The sequence below is a fragment of the Vicia villosa genome, unplaced genomic scaffold (genome assembly GCF_029867415.1).
Source record: "Vicia villosa cultivar HV-30 ecotype Madison, WI unplaced genomic scaffold, Vvil1.0 ctg.001245F_1_1, whole genome shotgun sequence".
NCBI classification, from domain to species: domain Eukaryota; kingdom Viridiplantae; phylum Streptophyta; class Magnoliopsida; order Fabales; family Fabaceae; genus Vicia; species Vicia villosa.
Window position 1 is genome coordinate 154,597 of NW_026705548.1, and position 11,607 is coordinate 166,203.

At 37.5% G+C, this 11,607-nt stretch overlaps 1 protein-coding gene across 1 annotated transcript; it reads right to left on the reverse strand.

Annotated features, from left to right (window-relative positions):
- Window positions 1-8,329: 8,329 nt before the first annotated feature.
- LOC131634159 (LEAF RUST 10 DISEASE-RESISTANCE LOCUS RECEPTOR-LIKE PROTEIN KINASE-like 1.1) lies at window positions 8,330-11,028 on the reverse strand. The gene is made up of 4 exons (XM_058904813.1): window positions 10,268-11,028; window positions 10,103-10,137; window positions 9,663-9,926; window positions 8,330-9,498 (listed from the first exon to the last, which is right to left on the reverse strand). The coding sequence occupies exons 1-4, from the start codon at window positions 11,023-11,025 to the stop codon at window positions 8,534-8,536; spliced, it is 2,022 nt and encodes a 673-aa protein (XP_058760796.1). The 5' UTR covers window positions 11,026-11,028; the 3' UTR covers window positions 8,330-8,533.
- Between the last annotated feature and the right edge of the window lie 579 nt (window positions 11,029-11,607).

The following is an 11,607-nucleotide window of genomic DNA, read 5'->3' on the forward strand; positions in this document are numbered from 1 at the left end:
GGATTTCGGAAGTGCATTTCCGAAATACTGCGCATTTTGCAGATTTAGCAAAACAGCCTCTCCCCCCAATTCATTTACCCTAAATCACCATCAACACTTCCTCAAATAGATTTTTTGCAAAATCAAGTTCCGAGGCTACATCAAAGGCTGTTTCTACTTGCTCTACTACATTCAAAAGCTTCTCAATCACTTCAATTTGTAGGTTTCATAATCCTTAGATCAATAATTCAAATGCATGTTAGGGTTGTTAGAAATTACAAAAATGATATAGGGGTAGGTTGTTACTAGTATTTAGGTTGTTTAGAAGCATTATAAAATGTTTGAGCATTGGATTTTGGGGTCTGCCATGGAAGTTGCAGAAGTTGGCTTCGCAGGGGTGTTTCGGAAGTTCATTTCCGAAAACACCTCCCTCACCAGTTTCGGAAATGAACTTCCGAAATGTGTCCAGAAGTGGTTTTTTTTTGAATTGTTTCGCATTCTTATGGATTTCAATTGTTTCAGGAATATGGCATGCAATCCAGCACGCATCAGACAGGGGAGAGAGACCCAGACAACGTCGGCAAGACGCGAGCGGACGGCGCAGCTGACATCGACGCAGGGACGGGGTCGTGTCCGAGTACCCGTGCAGATGGACGAGGGTACTGTTAGAACAAGATTTGTTCTGATCAATATTCTTAGTTTTGATGATAACAATGTATATGAATTTTGCTTGAGATAATGTGGTACTCTAATCCTATGCAATTTCCATTTCAGGAAATATATAAAGAGTATGCACAAATTCAGCGCAAGAAGCACTGACTCAGAAGGTTCAAGTATGCAACATCAGAACATGCTCTCGCAAGACATCAGAAGATGGTCAAGCAGAATCAGAACATGGTCTATTGAAGCATCAGAAGAACTTGAGATCAGAAGCAGAAGCACTGAAGTTCTCATGATATCACGCTAGAAGCACTTCAAGGTCAGAAGACAAGAAGATGCTCTGCACCAAGCTGTTTGAGTCTGATGATATTCAAACGTTGTTTATACAGACATCAGATCAGAAGCAAGTACAAGATGGCAGGCTACGCTGACTCACAAAAGGAACGTTAGAAGCTATTAAAGGCAACGTCAGCTAAAGCAGGAAAAGCAAGGCTCGAGGTAGTTGACAAAAGAGTGAAACATTAAATGCAATGTAGTACAGATCACGCAACGCATTAAATGCTCCCAACGGTCATTTTCTCAAACGCCTATAAATAGAAGTTCTGATGAGAAGCTGAATACAACACTTTGCGCAAACATACAGAAACGCTGTCAAAATTCAAAAGCTCTCAAACTTCATCTTCAACCTCACTTCATTACTGTTGTAATATCTTAGTGAGATTAAGCTTAAACTTAAGAGAAAAATCACAGTTGTGATAATAGCTTATTAAGAAGTATTGTAACTCTAGTAAGAATTTATTTACATTCATTTGTAAGAACTAGAGGAGATCAAGTTGTGATCGGATTCTCTAGAAAGTCTTAGAGGGTATCTAAGCATTGTGTTCCTAGAGTGATCAGGTTGTGATCAGAATACTCTAGAAGACTTAGAGGTTATCTAAGTGGAAAACCATTGTAATATTGTGTGATTAGTGGATTAAATCCTCAGGTGAGGTAAATCGTTCCAAGGGGGTGGACTGGAGTAGTTTAGTTAACAACGAACCAGGATAAAAATCATTGTGCAAATTGTTTTTATCTTAAGAGTTTTAAAACTACACTTATTCAAACCCCCCCTTTCTAAGTGTTTTTCTATCCTTCAGGTACTTCCTCATCTGGATCGAGGAGTCGTCTGGCTCGGGTCTCTTCTTCCCGTCAGTAGGAGGTACGAGAGGAGGAGGAGGCAGTTAGATACCAGGAGACGGAGGAGGTACCGGATGTTGACCCTCCGCACGGGGAGGAGGAGGGCTACCCGGGAGGGCCCAGTAATACGTCTGTGTTGATTTCCTACCACGAGCACGTCGCTCGACGTGTCTGGGAGGGAGAGGTATTTTTTATAATTTTTCCGACTTTATTATTTTTATCATTTTTTATTTAGCTTTTTATTCTACATTTTCTTAACGGTCTAATTAACAATGTTTTTTGTTTTGTTTTTGTTGTAACAGGAGAGACAGACTTTAAAAATGGTGAACCACGCCCGGAAGATTTTTGGTCTCTTTAAACTAGAGGCGCAGTGGTTTAACGACGCGGTGACAGCTTCAGGGCTAGGTGGGCTGTGCATGACGGGATATACCACCATCAGCCACGGCATGCAGGGGGCCTTTGTGGAGCGGTGGCACAGGGAGACGTCTTCTTTCTACTTACCGGTTGGGGGGGAGATGACGATCACCTTGCACGATGTGCAGTGTCTTCTCCACATGCCGATTAGAGGGATGTTGCTGGACCATTCCCGGATCCAGAGGGTCAATGCGATCGAGTGGATGGCGATCCATCTGGGTATGGAGCCAGATATGGCTGATTTTGAGTGTTGGACGACAAATGGGTCTCATATCCGGTTCTCCATATTGAGCATTTATTACGAGCACCACTTGGTGGCGGGGGCCGAATCCGAGGATGCGAAGAACGACCTATTTATGGAGTATCACCGTGCCTGCGCTCTCCGGTGCTGGTTTATGTTTTTGGTAGGCACTGCACTCTTAGTGGACAAGAGTGTAAGATACGTCGACGTGACATACCTCCGCTACTTCATGGACTTGACTACCGTTCACCAGTGAAACTGGGGGTCAACTATTCTGGTATACCTATACCAGAAGCTGAATGAGGCCTCCAACTGGAGGACCAGGCAGTTGACCGGATCCTCCACACTCCTGATGGTACATTTCATTTTAATTGTTTCACATTTATTTATGGTTCGTATTTATTTTTAATACATTATCGTGTTTGTGTTTCAGGGCTGGATCATCTCCTACTTCCCCCGCATCCACGGCTTCGCTATTGATCCGGCGTACGAGGACGCCATGCCTAGGACCGCCCAATATGTTCTCCAAAGGGGGAACAATGCAGTGGGACCATATCGTGGGTACCTTGACCGCACAGCTCACGATGACATCACTTGGAGGCCATTCAGCGACTACACTGCTGTTGTCACCTTTGACAACATCTCGTTATATTCTGGCTGGTTGGCATGCGGGACCAACACCATGGTAAGGTATCTCTCTGAGCGGTGCATGCGACAGTTTGGATTTGTGCAGATGATACCTAGGTCACCTTTTGAGGCTACTCCCGACACAGTTACTCGAGTGCAGATCACTGGCATATTTGTGGATTGGGAGCGTCATGTGGTCCCGGAGGAGTATCGTCACATGCAGGTCACTCGAGACTGGCACAGTGTGGAGGGGTATGTCACATGGTTCTATCGGGTGTCACATCCTCTAATGACATCCGACATTCCCGGCGCTCCTAGGCCAGCATACGAGGAGCTCCTGGAGAACCAGCAGGCCGAGGATGACCATGTCATTGATCTCCTGCCGATCTGCCAGCTGATAGAGCTGCTTGGCCGGGACGCGTTGGACTGAGGTTTCATTGATCAGGGCGGTCCAGAGGCAGTCGCCGTGGTGGAGAGGATCGTCGGCGACGCGGGTCGTGCGACGGCATATAGGAGGCAGAGGAGGTCCCAGGGAGTGAGGGTTAGGCATACCCAGTAGGGGTTCGGGTTTATTTTTCATGTATTCGGATTTTATTTCGCACACTATTACTCGTTTTGTGTGTATATATATATATATATATATATATATATATATATATATACATATATATTATTTGGATTTAATTTATCATATTAGTACTTTATGTTGATATGTCGTTTATTTTGTTTGGCGTTTTCGTTTAATTAAAAATACGGGATTGTTAAGAAAAACATAGGGTTAAATAAGTTTTTAGTCCCTATAAATATGCCAACTTTCAATTTTAGTCCCTGCAAAAATTTTCTTCAAACAATGGTCCTCGTAATATTTTCCGTCCCTATTTTTAGTCCCTCCCGTTAAATTTCACTAACGGAGGCTTACGTGGCACGCCACGTGTAACGCCACGTCAATTAAAGTCAATATTAATTCAAAATAGATAGATTGCGGGGGTTTTAAACCCCCTTTAAATAACTTAAAAAACCAGAAATTTTCAAGAGCAATTAATCAAACTGTTGGGTGGGAAATCTTTGTTACCCTCATTCTTCACATTATCAAACCTACAAACCTTGATTTCCCAAACATTTTCAAGAGCAATTAATCAAATTGTTGGTTGGGAAATCTTTGTTACCCTCATTCTTTGATATAAACCTTAGGAGAATCACACCGCTAAAGCTAGCTATTGAGGTTGGAGGTGGAGGGTTAATGGTCGAATACTTCTGTTGTGGAACTCATGTCCAATAGCTTGCAATTGGATTGTGATTTGTGACACATCAATGCACTTAAGAAAATAATCATTTACTCTTAACAATTAATATGATAGTGTTGTGATGTAAGAATTAAGAGCAAAAGAAATAAAAGCAAAGGTAGATAAGAATAGAAAACCAAGTAGGAAGATGTGTTATTGTATTGTCACGTAGTATCTATTAGAGCATACCTGTCTTATCAGCTCCAATGTTTTGAAAGCAAGCAGCACCACTTTTAAGATATGAAGGCAGTTGAGCAAATGGTATTCCTTTCAAGTTAGAGATTAAAGGTAAAAATAGAAGTACGAAAAGAGCCTACAATATATATCAGAAGCCAACCGTAAATATGACTCATAATTTTGATTTAATTAAGATACATAAAATATGCATGACCAAAATAGTTAATTTGTTACACATTAACTTACATTGATTGTTACATACAGGATGATACATTAGAGGGAGAATTAGCTTCTACGGATTTATCTACTACGGATAATCTGAATAATCTGGTAAAAGTTGGAGAGAATTTATTGAAGAAAAAATTTACTAGAGTGAATCTAGATTCAGGCATATATGAAACAGTTCCTAATAAAGGCACTATTCAGGGAGAACTCAAAAGGTAGTAATTCATTTTATTTTATATATTTTATAACGACTTATTTATTTTCTATCAGTGCTAAGTAACTAGGATGAAAAAAATCGTTACAAATATTTATATATATATATGATTGCAGGTTTGCTAATTTACTGTCGGAATAAGAAAACAGAAAAAGTCTAAGTATCAAAATGGCAAGTGAATGATCAACAGATTGAATATGTTATTGATCCATTGCTTAAGTTTATTTGATCAGCATAAGTAATAATTTATGTAGCATCACATGAGATGTATAAGGATGTAACATTTTCTAATACTTTGTTTTTGAATAAAATAATTGTTGTTAATTTTGAAAGCTAAGAAGAATTTTAAAAATTCATTTCACAATGTGTTGCCAACACTGCAACATTTTTTACTCTAAATCATATTAGTCCTACACAGCTTAAAAACCCAATGTCTGTTTAATTTTACAAGACGGTGTGGAAGATGCATTGGCATTCATTCCTTCCTGCATCATCTTATCGAACAAGAAACGCTATAGAGTTACAAATAGATTAAATCTGACTTTATCATTATGCAGCTTAACAATGCGTCTTTCTTTGTCTACATCAATATTGACTTATGTGATGAAGGTTATTCCTAGATAAGTGCTCTTGCAAGGTTGGTAGTTGATTAGTTGATAAAAGATAGTTTAGTTCAACTTTTATTTCATGCTCTTGATGGTTAAGCTTTGGTAGCTTCTGTCTTTTATTGTGGTTAATTTGTTCAACATTTCACTTTGTTCAACCTTCCTGTTGGGGCTTCAGTTGTGGTTAATGTAAAGATTTACCCTAAAAAATCTTGATGCTCCTGAAATTTTTTTATTTTTTAAGTTATTTAAAGGGGGTTTAAAACCCCCGCAATCTATCTATTTTTAATTAATATTGACTTTAATTGACGTGGCGTTACACGTGGCGTGCCACGTAAGTCTCCGTTAGTGAAATTTAACGGGAAGGACTAAAAATAGGGACGAAAAATATTACGAGGACCATTGTTTGAAGAAAATTTTTGCAGGGACTACAATTGAAAGTTGACATATTTATAGGGACTAAAAACTTATTTAACCCAAAAACATAAAAAAAACACAATTTCTGCATAATTCGGAAGTGCATTTCCGAAACCCCCCAAAATGTGAAAAAATGTGTTTTCAGAAGTGTATCTCCAAAAACACCCCCCCATTTGGTGTTTTCGGAAGTGCACTTCCGAAGTCTGGGAAAATTTAGAAAAAAAATACTTCGGAGATGTATCTCCGAAGCAGGGACAAGTTGGGGTTTTCGCTGGGAGTCACCCCATAGGGAGGTGGATAAAGAATTTTTCTTTAATAATAGATGAATGAATAAAGTGTTGTATTAAAGTGTATTAAATTGTTTTATTTTCAGAAAGTGCCGTGAAAAATTAGGGTTATAAAAAGCACGTGCTTAAACATGTATTAAAGTGTTGTGTTTTTGAAAAGTGGTTGAGATCAGGAGGCATGTTCCGTGAAAAATTAGTGTTTGTTCATACTCTTAGGGTATGTTTGGATTGATGGAAAGAAATGAAATAGAATGAAATAGAGTGGAGTGGTATTATGTTCCATTGTTTGGTTTTACAAAAATTGAATGGAATGTGATGGAACCTATTCCATTCAATACCACTCTTTTAACTCATTTTTCATTCCACCCAAATTGAGATGTATTCAATGGAATGAAACAAATTAATAACACAATTACAATTTTGTCCTCCAAATATTTATTTTCACTAACCGTTCTTATTTTTTATTTTAATTCATGTGATTTTCTTCTATTTTTCCATAATAAGTGTTTTCTTTTACGTACCTTTTTAATGTCAATGTTTTGAATTTGTTTGAAGAATATTAGTGAGGTTGAATTATTTTGGTGCTACTGTGATAAATTGAAATACATTGGTTAAAATTCATAATGATCAGATTATATGCTTCCATTCTATGTTGTTTTAGCTTTCGCCCACTGAACTGTGATTTTTATATTGAAAGTTCTAAAATTATTTTTATACAGTATCAGTCTATTCAACCCTTCTTCTAAACCTTTGTCGTACTTACATTCCCAACCAACAAGGTTAAAAGGAAATAAAGGATACATAGTCATTATAAGTCATTAAGATGATATCCTAATCATTTGGCTAATCATTTATGCCTTCTCCAATAGATGGCTTAATGCTTCAATCGATTGGCTGGTTCAAAAAAGTTATTCCAGCCGATTGGTTACCTTGGTTACTTTTTGATACGTGTGTCTTTCTTTTTAAACCAACTTTCATATATTGTGATAACAATAGTGCCATTCAAATTGCTAACAACTCCGTATTTCATGAACGTATAAAGCCGAGAGTCGTCTCAAACTTCTGAGAGGCCATGTGTAAAAAGGTGAAGTTGGCTTCAGTTAAGCTGTCAAGATTTTAAAGGGGTCCTATTTAACTGTAAATTAACCGTGGAATAGGTTTATGGAGGCCTTTTTACCATAGTTTAATCATGAAAAAATGTGAGGCCCTCTGTTGTAGGTCGTTTTGCACACCCTCAAAGATAGTCCTGTCAAACATATTGAAATTGATTGTCGCCTCAATCCTCACTATCTATAGTATAAAACAATTACTCTATTGTTCATATCCTCCTACTTGCAGTTGGTTGATTTTTTTACGAATATATATTCCATTTAACATTTTTTATTTTTTGATTGACAAACTCTCGATGCATCTTGATTAATACGTCGTAAGTTTGAGGAGAGATGTTAAAAAATATAATTAATATATTATAATATATTTATAATATCTTAGTAATGGTAGTTTGATCTTCTCTGTTGTTCTCGGTTGTTATCTAGTATTTATATTATATCGTAATTTTTATTTAACATACTTTTGTCATTCTAATGAAAAACTTTAACATCCTTCCTCCTTACTCAGTACCTTCTCATTTGTTAACTAAGTCATTAATTTAGTGGTAGAAATACATCCCGAGATAATATGTGGCGTCATCTCTAGCTAATCGAAGTGAGATCTTTTGAACAATAATAGAGTATTAAAAGAGTTTATATAGAGCCACCCCTCACCTTACAGCTTGATTTTGTAGGCATGAGTTAAGTCAAACTCTAATTATAATATAATATCAGAGCCTATCAATTAGATATTGGGTTACTTACGTTTAAATCCTAACACCAAGTCCAAAAGAGTGTTGAGCGTGAGGGGTGTATTGGGAATCCAATCGCTCACATTTGTTGGAGATATGATATTAAAAGAGTTTATAAGACTGACACCTCTCACCTTATAAGTCGGTTTTGTAATATCGCACATCACATATATTATTTCGATTTTGACTTTGAAATAACAATATTGTGCACAAATTTTCTTAAACCTTGGGAGTTTGAATTTATTCGCTTACCTTCTTTTTAGTCTTGTAAAGTATGTGCAACACTCATTACTCAAACCAATTACTACATTTGTAGAGGAAAAAGCTGAGTAAATATTCTTAATTTTACCAAAACATAAAGAATGGTAACTGTTCTTAGAAAAATTGATTAACCACTAACATTGGTTGTAGTAGAGTCACATTCCCATTTCTCAGTCAATGACTTTGGTGAAGTTGATCCTTCTTGCTTTTGATTGATAGAAGTTCCAACTATTGGTGAATTTACTTCTCCAGACTGCGAGGAGCCAGCATAATCATGTACTTTCTCTACATGATCAAACTCAAAATTCCCACCATCAATTTTCTTGAGTTCTTGCAAAACTTGATCCATGGAAGGTCTTAATTCCATGTCTCCAAGCACACACTGAAAAGCCAATTCTGCCACTGAAGTTATCATCCTTTTAACTTCACTATCTGATTCAAAACCAAGTGATGGGTCAACCAATTCCCCAATTGCTCCTTTTCTTATCTTCTTAGCTGCTAGATTCGCCAAGTTAATTTCCTCTTTTTCTCTAGCAGAATCAATTGCTGTCATAGACGATATTAGCTCGATGAGCACAACGCCAAAACTATAAACATCACTCTTCACTGAGAGCTTGTAGAGTTGGAGATATTCAGGGTCTAGATAACCCGGACTTCCTTGTGGACCTGTTGAAACATGGCTGACATTGTTCGGAAACAACCTCGATAGTCCAAAATCAGCTACCTTAACAGAAAAGTTAACGTCAAGTAGAATGTTGTTGGTTTTGACATCACGGTGAATGATGTCGGAAGCGTGTAGATAAGCCAATGCAGAAGCAGTTTCTATTGCAATTTGCATTCGAATAGGCCATGTCAACAAACCGGCCCTAGCTAAATTACCATGGAGATGGCTAGCGACGGTTCCATTTGGAATGTATTCATATACAAGGAGTAGTTCACGGCTGTAACGTGAAGTGCAGCCATAGAGGGACACAAGGTTCCTATGGTGCAGGCGAGCGAGTACTTCGATTTCATTCACAAACTGTTCTACTCTCCTGTAATTATGCTCAAATAAGTGTTTGACAGCAACTTCCCTTCCATCTTTGATTTTACCTTGTTTTCAAATATCAATGATGAATAAAATCAGTAACAATGAATTGAGAATTATATTATATAGCCCTTGTTTGGATAAACAGTCTAATGAAACGCTTATTGTATAAGTGCTTATCATGTAGTCGCTAGCCAGTACTATAAGCCATTTTCATATAAGTGCTTACCATAGTAAACAGTGCCAAAACCTCCATCTCCTAGCTTTCTACTGCGGTCAAAATTGTTTGTTGCTTGTCGAAGCTCTTCATACGAGAAGACAGATACCCCAAAGAAGAGCTTGTTTGACTCCATTTCACGATTTGGATGGAAATCAGCAGAAATGTTGTTGCTTAGTTGGTGCTGGATGTGAGTAAGACCATATTTCCGTTTGAAGTACCATAATGTGAGGAACAATCCAACTATAATGATGATGCATAGTCCAACACCAACTCCTACAACATTTCATTGTAATGACTTTTAGTTTCACAAACGACAGAAACTTGCATTTTCATGTTTTTGTTCAATTTCAAAACTAATAAATGAGGTAGGGAAGCATAGACATTTGCACAAATTGGTAGTGTTTGAAAGCACAAACTAGTTATATTGAGCATTAAAATATGCATATCACCTAAGAGAAATCGTAGCTTCCAATTTGAACCCTTCCTGCATAATAAAATTCAAGTAGAAAGTTGTTAGCGAATTTCTTATGATCCAATAAAGTTGTTAGCGAATTCAAGTAGAAAGTTGTTAGTGAATTCAAGTAGAAGTTGTGCTCGTTTGGTTAATGCATTACCCGGGGCAATAAATTTGTCCGTTGTTGTGAGCACGACAGTGACGTTTTGTATCATGGTGACACCGTTCGCACTCTTCAGAAGGTTGAAACTGAAAGGTGATTTCATGAGCTAATAACGGATACGGGTTACCTGAAAGTGCAAAGCCTAATCCGATGACAGGAAGATGAAACAACGAGCATGACGTGAAAGAGCGATTAGACTCACCATCATATATTGAATCACCGAAATAAAAATCAAAGTTCAGACAAGAACTATTTTTGAAGAAATTGGTTGGAGGGTTGGTGACAAATTTTTTGGTACGGTTGCATTTGAAAGCAGTTATATTGTCTTTCAAATAAAAAGTTCCGAAAAAAGAAGGAGGAGGGAGGGTAATATTAACATGGCTGTAGACTTCACAAGCATTTTTCATCAAAAGGTTTTTAAAATTCTGGTCAATAATGGAAATAGGGTTACCCCTGGACCAGCTATTTTCAATTTTTGTAACTTGAAAGGGTTTTCCTCCTTTGGTTAATTGGATGGTCTTCATTGCACTTTTGTTGGGATCATCACAACCTTGAATTGCCAATGCACCACAGTTTGGGAATCCAACCCTGGTAAAAGGGTAGCCAATAAACCCAAGATTTCCACAATCAAATGACTTTGGACAATCATCACTGTGTCCATTTCCTTTGATAGTTAAGACAAGTAGCAGTAGCACAGTTAAATGAGACAACATAAGGAACCTATGATGTACTACTACTACATAAACTGAAGCCATGCAATTGTGTTTCATAATTTGTTTCATACTGGTAAATTTGCACTTAAAATAAATAAATAAATATATCTTTTCAAGCCAAATGACACGGCAGTTGACTAGGAAATTACCACACAAGTCTTGTGAATCTACGTCAATAACCGACGCCAATGACTTTGCGGTTATAATTGACCACCATTTATTTCAAATCCACTTATATTGCTAAATTCCCTAGAAGAGTAAAACACGTTATATTTCCGTTTGACATTTCTAAAGACCTCGTTCTCAACAAAAATGATGTCTTTACTTCAAAATCAAAGCACTTGCCGACAAATTTTTTGTCTAAATTTAAAATTAATACTATATACTCTATGATTGATTGTGATTTTCCTAAGTGAACTAGGGTGGCAAAAGAAGACTTTAGAAACAAGTAACTTCATGGCAAAGCAATAAAACTCACTTAGCGCGCGGTATCACGTGAACTAAGCGAGGTATGACAGTTTAAGATTTAACGGCTAAGTTAGTTCATGGACAGGGAAGGATTTGCTCGTTACGCGAACTTGGAGGCATGGTAAATGAGGATAGGCGGCAAAAAAACATATCCCA

What these genes read in the sequence shown, in the direction of transcription:
- LOC131634159 (XM_058904813.1), bottom strand. Translation starts at nt 11,025, where the DNA reads ATGGCTTCAGTTTATGTAGTAGTAGTACATCATAGGTTCCTTATGTTG. An exon ending in GGACAAATTTATTGCCCCGG is followed by an intron (nt 10,138 to 10,267) that starts GTAATGCATTAA and finishes TTTATTATGCAG; the next exon opens with GAAGGGTTCAAATTGGAAGC. An exon ending in TTTTGGCACTGTTTACTATG is followed by an intron (nt 9,499 to 9,662) that starts GTAAGCACTTAT and finishes TTTGAAAACAAG; the next exon opens with GTAAAATCAAAGATGGAAGG.